At 38.3% G+C, this 12,677-nt stretch overlaps 2 protein-coding genes across 2 annotated transcripts; both read left to right on the top strand.

The window, feature by feature from the left end:
* The first annotated feature begins 11,346 nt into the window (after positions 1–11,346).
* On the top strand, positions 11,347–12,059 carry LOC133837546 (uncharacterized). The gene has a single exon (XM_062268343.1). It carries the CDS (start codon positions 11,443–11,445, stop codon positions 11,941–11,943), a length of 501 nt encoding a protein of 166 aa, XP_062124327.1. The 5' UTR covers positions 11,347–11,442; the 3' UTR covers positions 11,944–12,059.
* A 48-nt stretch (positions 12,060–12,107) lies between these two features.
* LOC133837547 (calmodulin-related protein 97A) lies at positions 12,108–12,677 on the top strand. Its single transcript, XM_062268344.1, has one exon. It carries the CDS (start codon positions 12,111–12,113, stop codon positions 12,558–12,560), a length of 450 nt encoding a protein of 149 aa, XP_062124328.1. The 5' UTR covers positions 12,108–12,110; the 3' UTR covers positions 12,561–12,677.

Raw genomic sequence — 12,677 nt, forward strand, 5'->3', positions numbered from 1 at the left:
CAGCTGATATATGCAAATAGATTAGATAAAGTTGCTTATGTTGATAGTAGAATTGTGCTCAAGTTTCTTGTTTTCATACCCTGCTAAAAACTTGTTATAAGTTGCTATTCGAGTTATGTTAAGCCTAAATTAATTTAAAGAAGCATTTAAAGTATTTTATAGCGAGAATGTTTTTTTGTTTTTCGGTGAAGCTTGAGTTTTATTATGATTGTTTAAATTTGTTAAATATTAAACAAGTTAATAGAGCATTAATAATGAAAATTATATTAAAAAAAATATGAATTTAAATTGATCTGTTATTAGATTATAAATAATTAGAGTATATTGTAGTCGAACACTCTTGGGTAAAACGTTGTTATTTTTCGTTTTTTATCTCTTACTATTTATAGTGTTTGTGTGGCTCCGACTCAATTAGGGGGCATTGATAAAAAAGATTGAGTGAATTTCATAATACTGGTTCTCATTGCCGAAGAAGAACAAATTTTCAGAGATTTAAATGTGCATTTAAATAAATTAAAATTACAAAAAATATTTTATATTATTTATTTATTATAACTCAAATAAAAACTCCACTGCATTTGTGCTTAAATTTAGGTTGCTTGAAGTTTATTTATGCAATTCGATTTGCTTGAATTTAAAGTTAACGAAACACGTTTGAAATTTCAAACAATTGGCGAATGTAAAACAGTTATTCATATGTGACACAGACACAGAAACAGACACTCACACACAGACATTGTGATGAAATAGAGAGTGCGTCATGAAATGCAGTTGGAATTGCATTTGCGCATTTCCGGTCAGCGCACGGATGTTCCGGTGATCAATTTTCAAATGCGCTGTGTCAGTTCACTGGCTGGTCAGTTGCCGTGCTGAGCTGTGCTGTGCTGTGTTGTGCTGTGTTGTGTGTTGTCTAGTTTTGGATAGGTTGCCCATGTTCAATGTCTGTCCGGTGGCAGGAAGAGAGCCCAGCAATTGCAACATTGGAAGCTGGCAGCTGGGAACTGGGAAGCAGGCAAAGCTGTAAACGGAGAGAGTATGAGAGTAGAGGAACTGGACAAGCAGCAACAACAGCAAGAGCAGTAATCGACCTGTCGCCCGCTCATCCACTTGGCTTCGTTATGTGGCCCTTTGCAAAATTGAATACAAATTCACAGTTTTTGCATATTTGGTTACAGTTCTCTAGCTCCTTCTTAAGCACACACATACTCACACAGACACTCTCACATATTTGTGGTTTTCATTTTGTGAATATTAAGCACAATTTTTTTTATTCCGTGTGTTTCCTTCATTTCCTGCTACCTCTCAGGCTGATGCTGTTGTTGCTAGCCTGCAATTTGTGCGCTCTGTGGATAACAATTTTCGGTTGTGCAATTTGTAGCTGAATTTTCGTATTTGTATCTTTTCGTTTTTTCGTCGTGCATTTACTTTTTATCTGTTCATGTTTCGATTGGGTGCCACACAAAAACCAAACCGCAGACATTAGGGCAGCGTCAGCTTTAAAAGTGGATACATCAGCATGCCGTGGCGTTGTGTTAGTTTTGCGGTTTTTGTGGCGAACACAAAAAAAAGTGCAAAATAAAAGTTCTAATAAATAAACAAATAAATGCATAAACTTATGTGCGCATGTGTTGAAAATTTCTGCAAAAATATTTATGCAATTCATTTAAATGCACACACAGTCAGTCAGTCAGTCAATTGTGCGAGTCATAAACAATGTCAATTACCTTCAGGATACAATCAGGATGTTTGATGTTGAATGCTGTTGGCTGCCTGCAGCTTTAAGGAGCCAATTTCAGACAATTTCCGCACACACACACACACACACACACACACTTTGTCGAGCTGTCGACAGTTTGGCGAACTAACTTTGACTCGTCTCAATTAATGAGATTAATTAGCAACTAATCAAATTTGCAACTACAACTTACCGACTGCCATTGATGTGAGGCAGCTGGCAGCCATCTTTCGTTCCAACAAGTATTGGTTGCTTCGTTGCTGTCGCTGTCTGTCTGCTGATGTCCTTGTCAAGGCTGTCTGTCAATGTCTTGATGCTTGCAAATTGCTTGACGCAATCTAATTAACTTCATTTGGTTAGATACTTTCAGCAGCTTTTAGAATGTTTTTAGCGAGTTTTTCGGGTGCCCACCCACGTTGCTATAAGAAAATATTAAGTATACTTGCCGTTGGACTGTGGAATCTTACTAATTTTCATTTATATACATTAAATTGACAGCGAAACAAATAGTGAGAGAGAAAGGTGTTTTCTGTGCTGTTCAATTTGTAGCGCACAAATTGCATTTTGCCACCGAAACTGCAACGGTAACTGCAAAGTCGACACACGCTGTGGCAGTGGTTGATTAGTTACGACGCCTCTGGCTCCGACTTGCTTGTAATTTAGCCTGGATAGTTGCAGTCGTTGACCATCACCTCAACTTGGCCACCGCTCACTAACTTATTTATGTCCGAAGTCCAAGATAAACAGACAACGCCTCAAGTCCGACTCTCACATGACCTTATCTATCTAATCGAAAATGATGTTGTAAAAAGTGTTTGCGGGTGGGAAAACTTTTGCCCGCAAACTGGGCCACTTTGGCTTATGTTGTCCTCGTCTTGAATTTATGTTGGCTCAATGTTTTTTTGCCTGTCCGATTTGTCAAGTTTTTTTAATAGAAAAATAGCAAAAAAAAGAATAAAACAGCGCTAGCAATTTCGTTGTCGATTTTCAGTTTATAGCCCTTGACAGCTGCACTTTGCTCAAATGGAGAAAGGGATTTGCCAGAAACTTTTTGATGTTCAATTGCTTGAAAGTTGTGAGGAAAAGTTCATACTGGCTGCTGACAGCTGACAGCAGCAAATCGCATCGCATAGCATTGTAAAAGCATTAATTACTTACGAGTGTGTTCGTGTAAATGGGTATTTTGAATGGTCAATTGAGTTGACACACATAACAAATACACTCGGACACAATACACTCAGCTCTGGCAGTTGGAGTTGTGTGTCAGGTTCATAATTATGTCACATAATGTGCAATTAATTTCTGAATTAATTAAGCTCAATCAATGTGTATATATATTTGACGCTCCAACGGACAAAATTGTTCACATATTACACAGCTTAATTAGTATTTTAATGTATGAGTTTACAACAATGAAATGAATATTATTGCCACGAGAGTTCAATTGTGATATCGAAGCCTGAAGGGCCCTTAGCATATATAGTATTACTACCAACTATACAAATACAAGTCGGTAAGTGATTAATGAGATGAAATTACACTTAAACTGCTGAGGTTTTTTGTATTATTTTTTTACAAAGCATTGCAAAAAACCTTTGGAGAGCTTTACACATTCCACTGCAGAGCTTTAAATGGATGTATGACAACATAACGCTTCAGCGTTTTTTATTCGCATAAAAAAACGCTGACAATTCAATTGAAAGCTCCGAAAAAAAAAAATTTGTGAGCTGCAATTTCATCGCAACGTTGTCATCGAACCCAAGCCAACCACCTTCAACCGGTTCCAACTATCAAAAAGTCCACCAAAAAAAGGAAATCCAACAAAACGAAATTAAAACCAGCCACAACTATGGTACAACGTCACATCGAGGGGCGTTTCGGCAGTTGTCGAAAGAAACAAAATCGACCAAAAGAAAAAACCAAAAAATTGGAACAGCAGACAATGCAAATATGTATGCCAGAGCAAAACAGAGGCTGCGCCAAGCTCATCTTCATGCAGCTCCTGTGCTTCACTGCAAGTAGACAATGAAATGACCCACACAACAAAAAGAATCTGAAAATGGGATGGCAGTTAAATCCGAAACTCCTCCTACTACTATAAAATCAAATCCTTAAATTTTACTACCAGAATTTATTCGTTGTGCTGAAATTAAAAAATATCTAAAAAATATCACTGCTCGAGTTTTCTTATATTCACTTGATTTAATGATTTTTATATAGTTTTCATATTTTATTGCTAACATTTTCGTTAATCGGAGAATGATAGATATTATATTCCATTGATTTAGATATTATAGATATCTAAATTTTATTACAGTCTTAAATTTGGTTTCAGTTTAAGTTTGTAGAGAAATGCGGCGTCAATATTAGTGTAAAATCGGTGGATATTCGCAATATATTTTTTTATTGGCTTGCCATTAAATTGTGCATTTGCGCATCTGTGTGGGTGTGTGCATGGCTGCTCTTAATAAAAGCAATGCAAAATATATATATATATATATGTTATATGTATATATGAGAAAGACAGACAATATTGACTGACAGGCAACGGCACTCGGTGAATTGAGTAAACACGGGGTCCAGGCGGGCGTACGCTGCGTATGATTGATTCAAGCGAAACGAGGTAAAACTTACGTGGCAACTGCACTTTTGCATAAATATAAATATTGCTCATAGCTGTTATTGAAAGCACAAAAATGGCTGTGTAAGCAGTTGAGAAGCGAGACAAGAGAAAGCCAATCAGAGACTTGACAACTCGTTGCCCATTACTGATGATTATCAGCTTTCAGTTTAGCTGCTAATTGGCAGCAAGTTTCAGTTGCACGCCCATTACGCATTTTAATTACATTTCATGAATCTTAAAGGGAAAATCGTGACAATGATTTGTTAAACGCTTCAGCTTAATCGAGCTATACACAGCAAGAGAGTCTTTTTCCCCTGGCTGCTCTTGAGCTTGTGGCAGAACAATTTCTCTCTTTGCAGTTTGATGCGGGCTGATGGCCACACACCTGCGGCGCAATTTTCTACACTTTGGCGCATTTTTTTTGTTGTTTTTTTTTTGTGCTTTATCTGTCGGTTGTGCCAGGGACCTTATCATTTATCAGGCCACGGCAAAGATCAAAAGCGATGCCAGCAAGCCATCAAAAGCGATGCGAGTGCGCAGCGAAGGAAAATTAAATAGAAGAAAGCAAGAGAAGAGGAGGAAAGCGAAGTGTGCGCTGTCAGTGGTTACAAGGCAAAGGCAGATAACTGAGCTTAAAGCGCAGTTTGTTATGTGGGTCGTGTGGGGAGTGGTTTGACTGTCATGCCATTTGCTCGAAATGAAACTAATTTTGTTGATTGTGGCGCCAAAGCATTGCAAGCCATCGACTGTTGATATATGGGCACAGAGAATGTAGCTGATGCCTCACTTGGCAATTGCTTTAGTCTCTTAAAACATAAAAAAAATAAAATAAAATAAAAGCTGTCGTCGACGAGCTGACACTGAGAAGGAAATAAATAGTATAATCTTGCTGTGTATTAAAATGGATTTGCGACTAACAAAAAAAGTCTTTTATAGGCCTCGACATGCTTTTTCAATATTCGTTTTATCGACATATTGGCCACCAAAAATCTTTGATGTTGAAGTGCGAATGAAGTTGATTGTGATACATTGATTTAAAAGCATTTAGAAAGAGTAGAGAAACCTTTTCAACATTTCCATTTAAGTTAATGCAAAATAATTGAACTCTATTTCGATTCTTGTAGTTTCTGATTGTCATTTGTGACAATTGACAGTTGCAGTTTCTGCTTCATTCGCAGCTGTTACCGAACTATGTCAGCCAGCCAGGCAGCTAGCACTTTGGCCTTTTGAATACCTGCAACCAATCAGAAAATCCTCTTCTCCATTCCTCCATTGGCACATTTATCACATTTCCCGCATAACTTGACTTGGCCAGTTGCAATGCTCTTTCGTTTTATGACATTTTATTATACCAATTAGACTGTCTGCCTTGGGCCTGCCATTGTTCTTGGTTTCATCCTCGTTCTCATCTAGTTTTCTGCTTTGTTCTTCACTAGTTTTTTGTGTGTGTGTATGTATTTGTTCACACCTATTTTACCTGCTGACTGCTTGGAATTTACTGCTCTCGATTGTGCTGCCAGCACATTTATTCATACGACGAAGCAAGGAGCAACTATGAGTAGTACTCGCAGCGTTGCCCGTTTGGACTGCGACTTCGCTGGGTACCCTGGGTTGCTCTGGATGGTTTTCCTGTGTACTCTGGGTACACTCTCTGCTAGCACTTCACTTGTAGCAGCACATTTTTTCAAATGTGCAACACTTGCCGGCAGTTGTAGTTGTTGTTGTCGCCATGTTGTGCTGCTCGGCACATAAATGACATTTACATTTTGAGCACATAATGTTGTTCTTGTTGCTGTTAATGTTGTTGTTGTTGCTGTTGTTGTTTGTTGTTTTTGCCTGGGCTGTGTACACGTATGGCTCGAGGTGATAATTGCACACGGCGTCGAGCATTCGACAACAACAGCAACAACAACAGCAGCAACAACATCAACAACGACAACAGGCACTTCAATTGCAAACTGAATGTTACTGCCGCTGTTGAGAATTTTGCCAACTAACAACTTCCTGCACTTGTTGGTTGGAGTTGCATTTTATGGCTTTAATTTTGTGCAGTTGAAAAACAATTTGCCCATGGTGCTAGCAAAGAAAATAACTGTTAAACCAACTGAAATTTAAACCAAGGCTTCCAACATTTAGTCACCATTGACTAAACCGTATATCAAGGAACAACTAACAACTGACCACTGCGTCCACTTTGCAAATCCAAATTGGGCTTTAGACAGGCAATAAATTAACAGCCACGTGTGTATGAAGCTGAGGATGCTGAATGGAAACGAGAAATACAAGAATAGAATTCCGGTCAAAGCCTACTTCAAAGGTAAGCCGGACAATGCCGATGTTGCCGTAGCTTATTGAAAGTGCTTTAAAAAAGGTCAATAGAAGCTGATGAGAAAGCTGCTTTCTAGGCACTCAATGGCGATGATCAAAAGCATGGCAAACTTTTGTTACCATCAACTTTTTGTTAACGTTATTAAAGTGACTCGGCACCATCAAGGTGAGCGAGAGTGACTCAAAAGTTTTCTCGGCTAACGGAGGCTATTTCTGTGCCTGCGTCCGGATTTTGCACAGCTTAGTATGGGTTGTGTGGTTAATTATACGGCTTAAAATAGCCGTGCTTAAATATAGATAGAGTTCGCAATTTTCATGAGCCAGCACTAAAATGGGTGAAACTAAATCAGCTATTTGGATGATGCGCAGAAAAGTATGCTATGATTCTTACATTTGTGTATAGAAACTTGTATTTATGAGCTTTGCTTGTGTAATCTTAATAGCTGATTAATATTTTGATTTGAATAACGAGAATTCTTGTGCAAATAGCCAACCTATAAAGGTTATTGTGTGAGTAGATAAAAACAAGCAACAAACAAACAATCTACATATTTTGTTTTTTTTTGTTCAAACTATTTGCATAATAAAGCAAGAGAAAGCCAAGTATGAGTTTGGCTGCAAACAGTACAGTGCCTCAAAGCTGTATTACTAATTGCTTTGTCTTGACCCTGTGTATCATTGTGTTTGTTTGTCTGACGAAAGTCAACTCTGGGCTTGTTGTTGTTGTTGTGGTATTGCCTTTTGTGTTGATTTTCCAGTTAGTCGCACTTTGTGCATTGTGCAATTTAAGTTATGAAAAAGCGTTTCGTTCCGATGCGCTTTGTTCAGCTCTTTTTAAAAGGGTATTACTCAATTGTGAACAGCTTAGTAACAAGGTGCTATTATGTATGCGTTTTAATAATTTATTGCCTTTTGTAGTATTGCAAATATTTTTAGTACTTTTTAGTTAATTTATTAATTAGCAGATTCTAAAGTTAAGCTATGAAAATTACTTGATAATTTTGTTTTCTAGCCCCAATATTCAGTTTACAGCATGATATTAAATCCTTCGCTTGGCTTAGGGTATTCAATCGGTTAGTGAAAGCCAAAAACTCTTGCGCATACCCTGGCATTTTTGCTTTGTTTTGCTTTGTTCTTGATGTTGCTGTTGGTTTGTTTCGCATTGCATTGCATTTCACATGCGCCGGCAGCAATTCCTCACTTCCATTTCTGGTGCCGTTTTCCATTTGGTTTATTGCGAATTTTATTGTTTTGCGGTGGTTTATGGCACTGCCAACGTAGTGTGTAAATATTTACATTGGCTCCTTCACATTCTCATTCGTTCACTTCCACTTCCACTTCTACGCTCAGCCTGAACTGAACTGAGCTGAGCTGAGCTTTCGCTCCCGGCAATTTTTCCCCAGATGCGTTAAATATGCAGAAAAGTGCAATATTTGCTTGGCTATTTCAATCAGCGTTGATGACGTTCGCCTCGTAACGTGGTCAGAAATTTTCAATTAAAAACTGTACCGCAACAGACACTGTGCCTTCGCCTCTGTCAAAGGCATTTTACGAGCAAACGGTTTTGGGCAAATTATTTGCTATTTGCTATTTGCGGCCTGCTTAAATTTTATTAATTTGAAACAAAACTTAATTACTGTACATACACAAGCAACGATCTGGACTGACCTATTAAGCAAATGGGCTTACATAAAACTTTGCCAGCCATCCAGAGAGTAGCTGCGGGCGTAGGCGAGTCTTTAGGGCTGCAGCCATAAAGGGGCGGAAGGAACTGCACTAAAACAAAGCGTGTAGAAATAATGTGCTAAATGAACAAAGCTTCGCCATGAGAATGAGAATGAGAATGAGACCGAGAACATCAAGGGGGAAGCTCGTTTTTGGGCCTGTGGGCGGTTCAAGCAAATACAAATAAAATTAACTAAACTCAAAACAAATACTCAACTTTGTGCCCGCTAGTCCAGTTTGTAAAGTGTGCTGTTCAAAAAAAATAAAAATACTGCAAAATAATTAAAAACTAATTAAATGGGCGAGAGAGAGAAAGAGAAAGGCAATGATGGCAGTTGGCAGCGGGTAAGTGTTGTTTACTGGGCGTAGCAGGCGCCGTTGTCGAGCTGCTGTAAAACTTAATTAACTAAATGCCAGACAACAAAAACTAAAACAATAACAATAACTCCACAGAAGTTGTCACCCACTTGCCCACTTGTCCCCTTACCACACGCCCACCAAAGCCGCCCACAAATGCCGTGCTGTGCTATTGCGATGCCCGTACACGGGGCGTATGAGTAATTTAATCATTGTGTTGGCCTGACCAAAGCTTTTGTTGTCATCCACAAATGCAATTTGTGTCACAAACAAACAAGAAACTAACATGGCCAAAAGGACTTATACACAAAGTCAACAAAAGTTATGACTTTCTGTGTTGTGCCAGCCTCATAATTTCATGAAAGTGAAACATGGCAATTGAGAATCTACTCATAAAAACCAGTTGAACTAACAATTTTATAGATCAATTTAAAATAGAATTGCTATATTATATGTATTTCAACATTAGCACGTAATATAAAAACTCGTATCTTTTTATTGCATATAAAAAAGTGGTGTTTAAAGGCATTTAATTAATACGCTTGGAAACAATTTAAGTATTTAGTTGAAGTGGAGCTTAAATCAATTACTGATTGATTTATTTCGTGCTCCATGCCTTTTAATGCCTGCACGTGCAACTTTGATTACTTTAAAGAGCAAGATGCCAGTTTTCATTTGGCAAGACTTCTCTGATTCGTTTTTATTTTTAGCCAGACTCGTTGGTAACTTAACCTTTGACTTGCCCCGTCTACATATTTGCCTTTACACTTAAAGCAGCAACAAGCAGCAGCCAACAGCAAGTTCTACTCTTGCAGTGTTTTTGTTTTAAAATGCTTTCTCCTTAGTCCACAGCCTCCATGGATTGTAAACAGAAAGCCATTGAGATAGAAAGTGGTGGCAGGTTGAATTGCCTTTGCCTCAAGTGCGCCAAGGCAGAGGCTGAAGAAGTCTGCGTCCATGTTGTCCGTGTGTCTGGGTGTTTCTTTTTATATCAACAGCAAACAAGCCAGCCAGTGCCTGAGTTTGCAGTGTGGACTGTGTGACGCTTGTTAGTCTCAATGCTGTGACGGCTTTAATGAAAATTGACATTTGTGGCAAAAAGGAAGAGCGCCAATCAAAACAACTCATCCGATTGGCCAAGCTCATATGCCAATGCATCTGGCTGGCTCCCCAAAGGCAATGGCTTTAGCAATAATGCAGAATATTTTCATACCACAAAGTCACACGCTCATTCCTCATCGGGTTGATTGGTGCTCTTCCCCACCGGGGGCAATATATCATTTCCGGTTGCAGTGTCGTCCGCAAAATGAGGGTCACAATGGAGCATATTGAGAGCGCTTTGTATGAGAGACAAATTTGCTGCCTATGCTCTGATAGCACTCAATGACAAAGAGCTGAAGCTATGACAGTGACCACTCAATTGGAACTGAGTGTCGCATTGTGTGTGTAGTGATATCTTCCTTTGCTTAATTAAATTCAGGAGGATAAAGCAATTGAGCAAGTTTTGTGGACGTGAAGTAGAATTTAGTGTAAGGAGGACTTCAAATCGAATTTTGGTTGAAAAATATAATATCTTTATAGAATTCTTAAACCATCTACAAATCAAATATATATTCTTTGTTAAGATTCAATTATTTGTCTATCTAATATAGGCTTACTACTAACCTAAGGTCTTGTATAAAATTTAATACTCAACTCAGGAAAACATCTTAAAGCTTTCATTAATAATGCCAACTTAAAGCTCCGTAGAAATTCGAAGTAAAATCTGTGTTTTGCTTTTGATTGCAGGTTGTGTTTTTAACAGCCTCAGGAAATTGTTTTTTTATTTTTCGTATTTTATTTGAAATTCCAGGTCCAAACTCAGCTGCTTTGGTAATTACAATTTTAATTAAAATCGTTGCTTTTTGGACATTTGTTTTTCTTGTAGATATTTGGTTGTTTGCCGTTTTACGTGCCGTCTTTTGTGGCATGCAATGGGATTGGTGTTGTTCTTGTTGCTGCTTTTAAGCTTAACGTGCATAAGGCAAATTGCACAATTTACATAATTTCTAGCTGTAACCGGCAAATTGCTTTGGCATCGGTTGCAGCTGGCATATTCCCCACACAACATCAACAACAGCAACAACAACAACCACAACAACAATTAGAAATGCAGATCCAACAATCCATAATTGGAACTGCTGCTAATGAGAAGCAAACTCAAGTGACCGACTCACCTATACAACTTCTCCTTCGTCGTCTACCACAAAAGTCGGTCTACTCCCCATACGTTGTAAACATTTCTCTGCCTAGCTTCAATGGTATGTGCGCATTGAGATTGCTCATGCTTAGAACAATTACTCGTGGTGACTCGTCTTGACTTTAGGGGTATATTGTCAGCAGACTAAGTGTACTCTATATCCCTTTATCAATGGAGAATACCACTAATCGTATTACGCTGAATCGATGACGACTATTGCAGTTACCAGTCAATAAAGATAATTGTAATAATAATCTCAAAGAATAGTATACAATACTATCAATAAAAATGTTCTCATAGTCGACTGTGTTTTTTTGTTTCATTCAAATATTGAAAGTAGTCTCAATTATTAAAGTCTGCTTTCAAATAAATTTATCACACTTCCTTCGCCTCTTTCCACAATTCCACATCAGCTGTCTTTAAACTCTCTTCACGATGGATACGGACTTTGATTATGGCACTCCACCACCAGAAGAACGCCTAATACGAGAGCACACTTTAACTGCAGAACAGGAAGCAGATTTAACGGAAGCTTTTACACTGTTTGATACCAAAAATCAAGGCTATATATCTATGAAGCAGTTGAAGGATATTATGCATGCAGTTGCACACAATCCGCTGGAGCATGAACTGCAGGAATACTATAATGAATACGATCCCAATAGTACAGATGAATTGTACCTCAGTGATTTTCTGCATCTGATGTCAGAGCGTTATAAGGACATGACGCCGGAGGATGAGGTTATATTGGCGTTTCAGGTCTTCGATAAAGATGATAATGGATATATACATGAAAATGAATTTCGACAAATTATGTCTACGATGGGCGATCCCATGGACCCTGATGATGTCGATCAGATTATACTCGATGCCGATTCGAATACCGAGGGCAATATTCTCTATAGAAATTTCGTTGCCATGATGAGTGAAAAGTAAAGCAGGCGACGATCATTTGACAGTTTTAAGTTTCAAGTTTTGGATACGAATAACAAATTAAATGCTTCAGTCTGTAAATACTCACAAAATAGTTTAAATCGACAAAAAACTCAAAATCGAAACTCTTTTACATTTCTCACGACAAGAAATCATAATCATTCACAATCATGGTTCAAGATTTGACTGACGAGCAAATTGCCGAATATAAAGAGGCATTTTCCCTATTCGATAAGACTGGGACCGGCATGATAAGCACTCGCGAGTTGGGCAATCTGATGAAGTCATTGGGCCAGAATCCCACCGAAGCGGAGTTAAGGGATCTTGTGAATGAAATCGATCTCAATGGTGACGGTGAAATAGATTTTGCGGAATTTTGCTCGTTAATGTCGAAGCAAGCGAACGAGGGCGACGCCGATGAGGAACTTCGTGAGGCATTCAAAATCTTTGACAAGGATGAGGATGGTTTCATCTCGCCAGCAGAGCTGCGATTCGTTATGACAAATCTGGGAGAGAAGCTAACCGACGAGGAGATCGATGATATGATACGTGAAGCTGATTTTGATGGTGATGGTCTCATTAACTATGAGGAGTTTGTTTATATGATCACGCAGAAGTAAAATTTGAAGCAAACCCACTTTTATGCAAATTTTGTAAATAGTTCAATGCAACAGTTTAAATTAAAGTTTCGATGAAAGTATAAGAAGAAGAAGTTGTCTCTCATGTTTCCAAGCTAA

This window comes from Drosophila sulfurigaster, chromosome 2R, assembly GCF_023558435.1.
Source record: "Drosophila sulfurigaster albostrigata strain 15112-1811.04 chromosome 2R, ASM2355843v2, whole genome shotgun sequence".
NCBI classification, from domain to species: Eukaryota; Metazoa; Arthropoda; class Insecta; order Diptera; family Drosophilidae; genus Drosophila; species Drosophila sulfurigaster.

What these genes read in the sequence shown, in the direction of transcription:
- LOC133837547 (XM_062268344.1), top strand. Translation starts at nt 12,111, where the DNA reads ATGGTTCAAGATTTGACTGACGAGCAAATTGCCGAATATAAAGAGGCA.
- LOC133837546 (XM_062268343.1), top strand. Translation starts at nt 11,443, where the DNA reads ATGGATACGGACTTTGATTATGGCACTCCACCACCAGAAGAACGCCTA.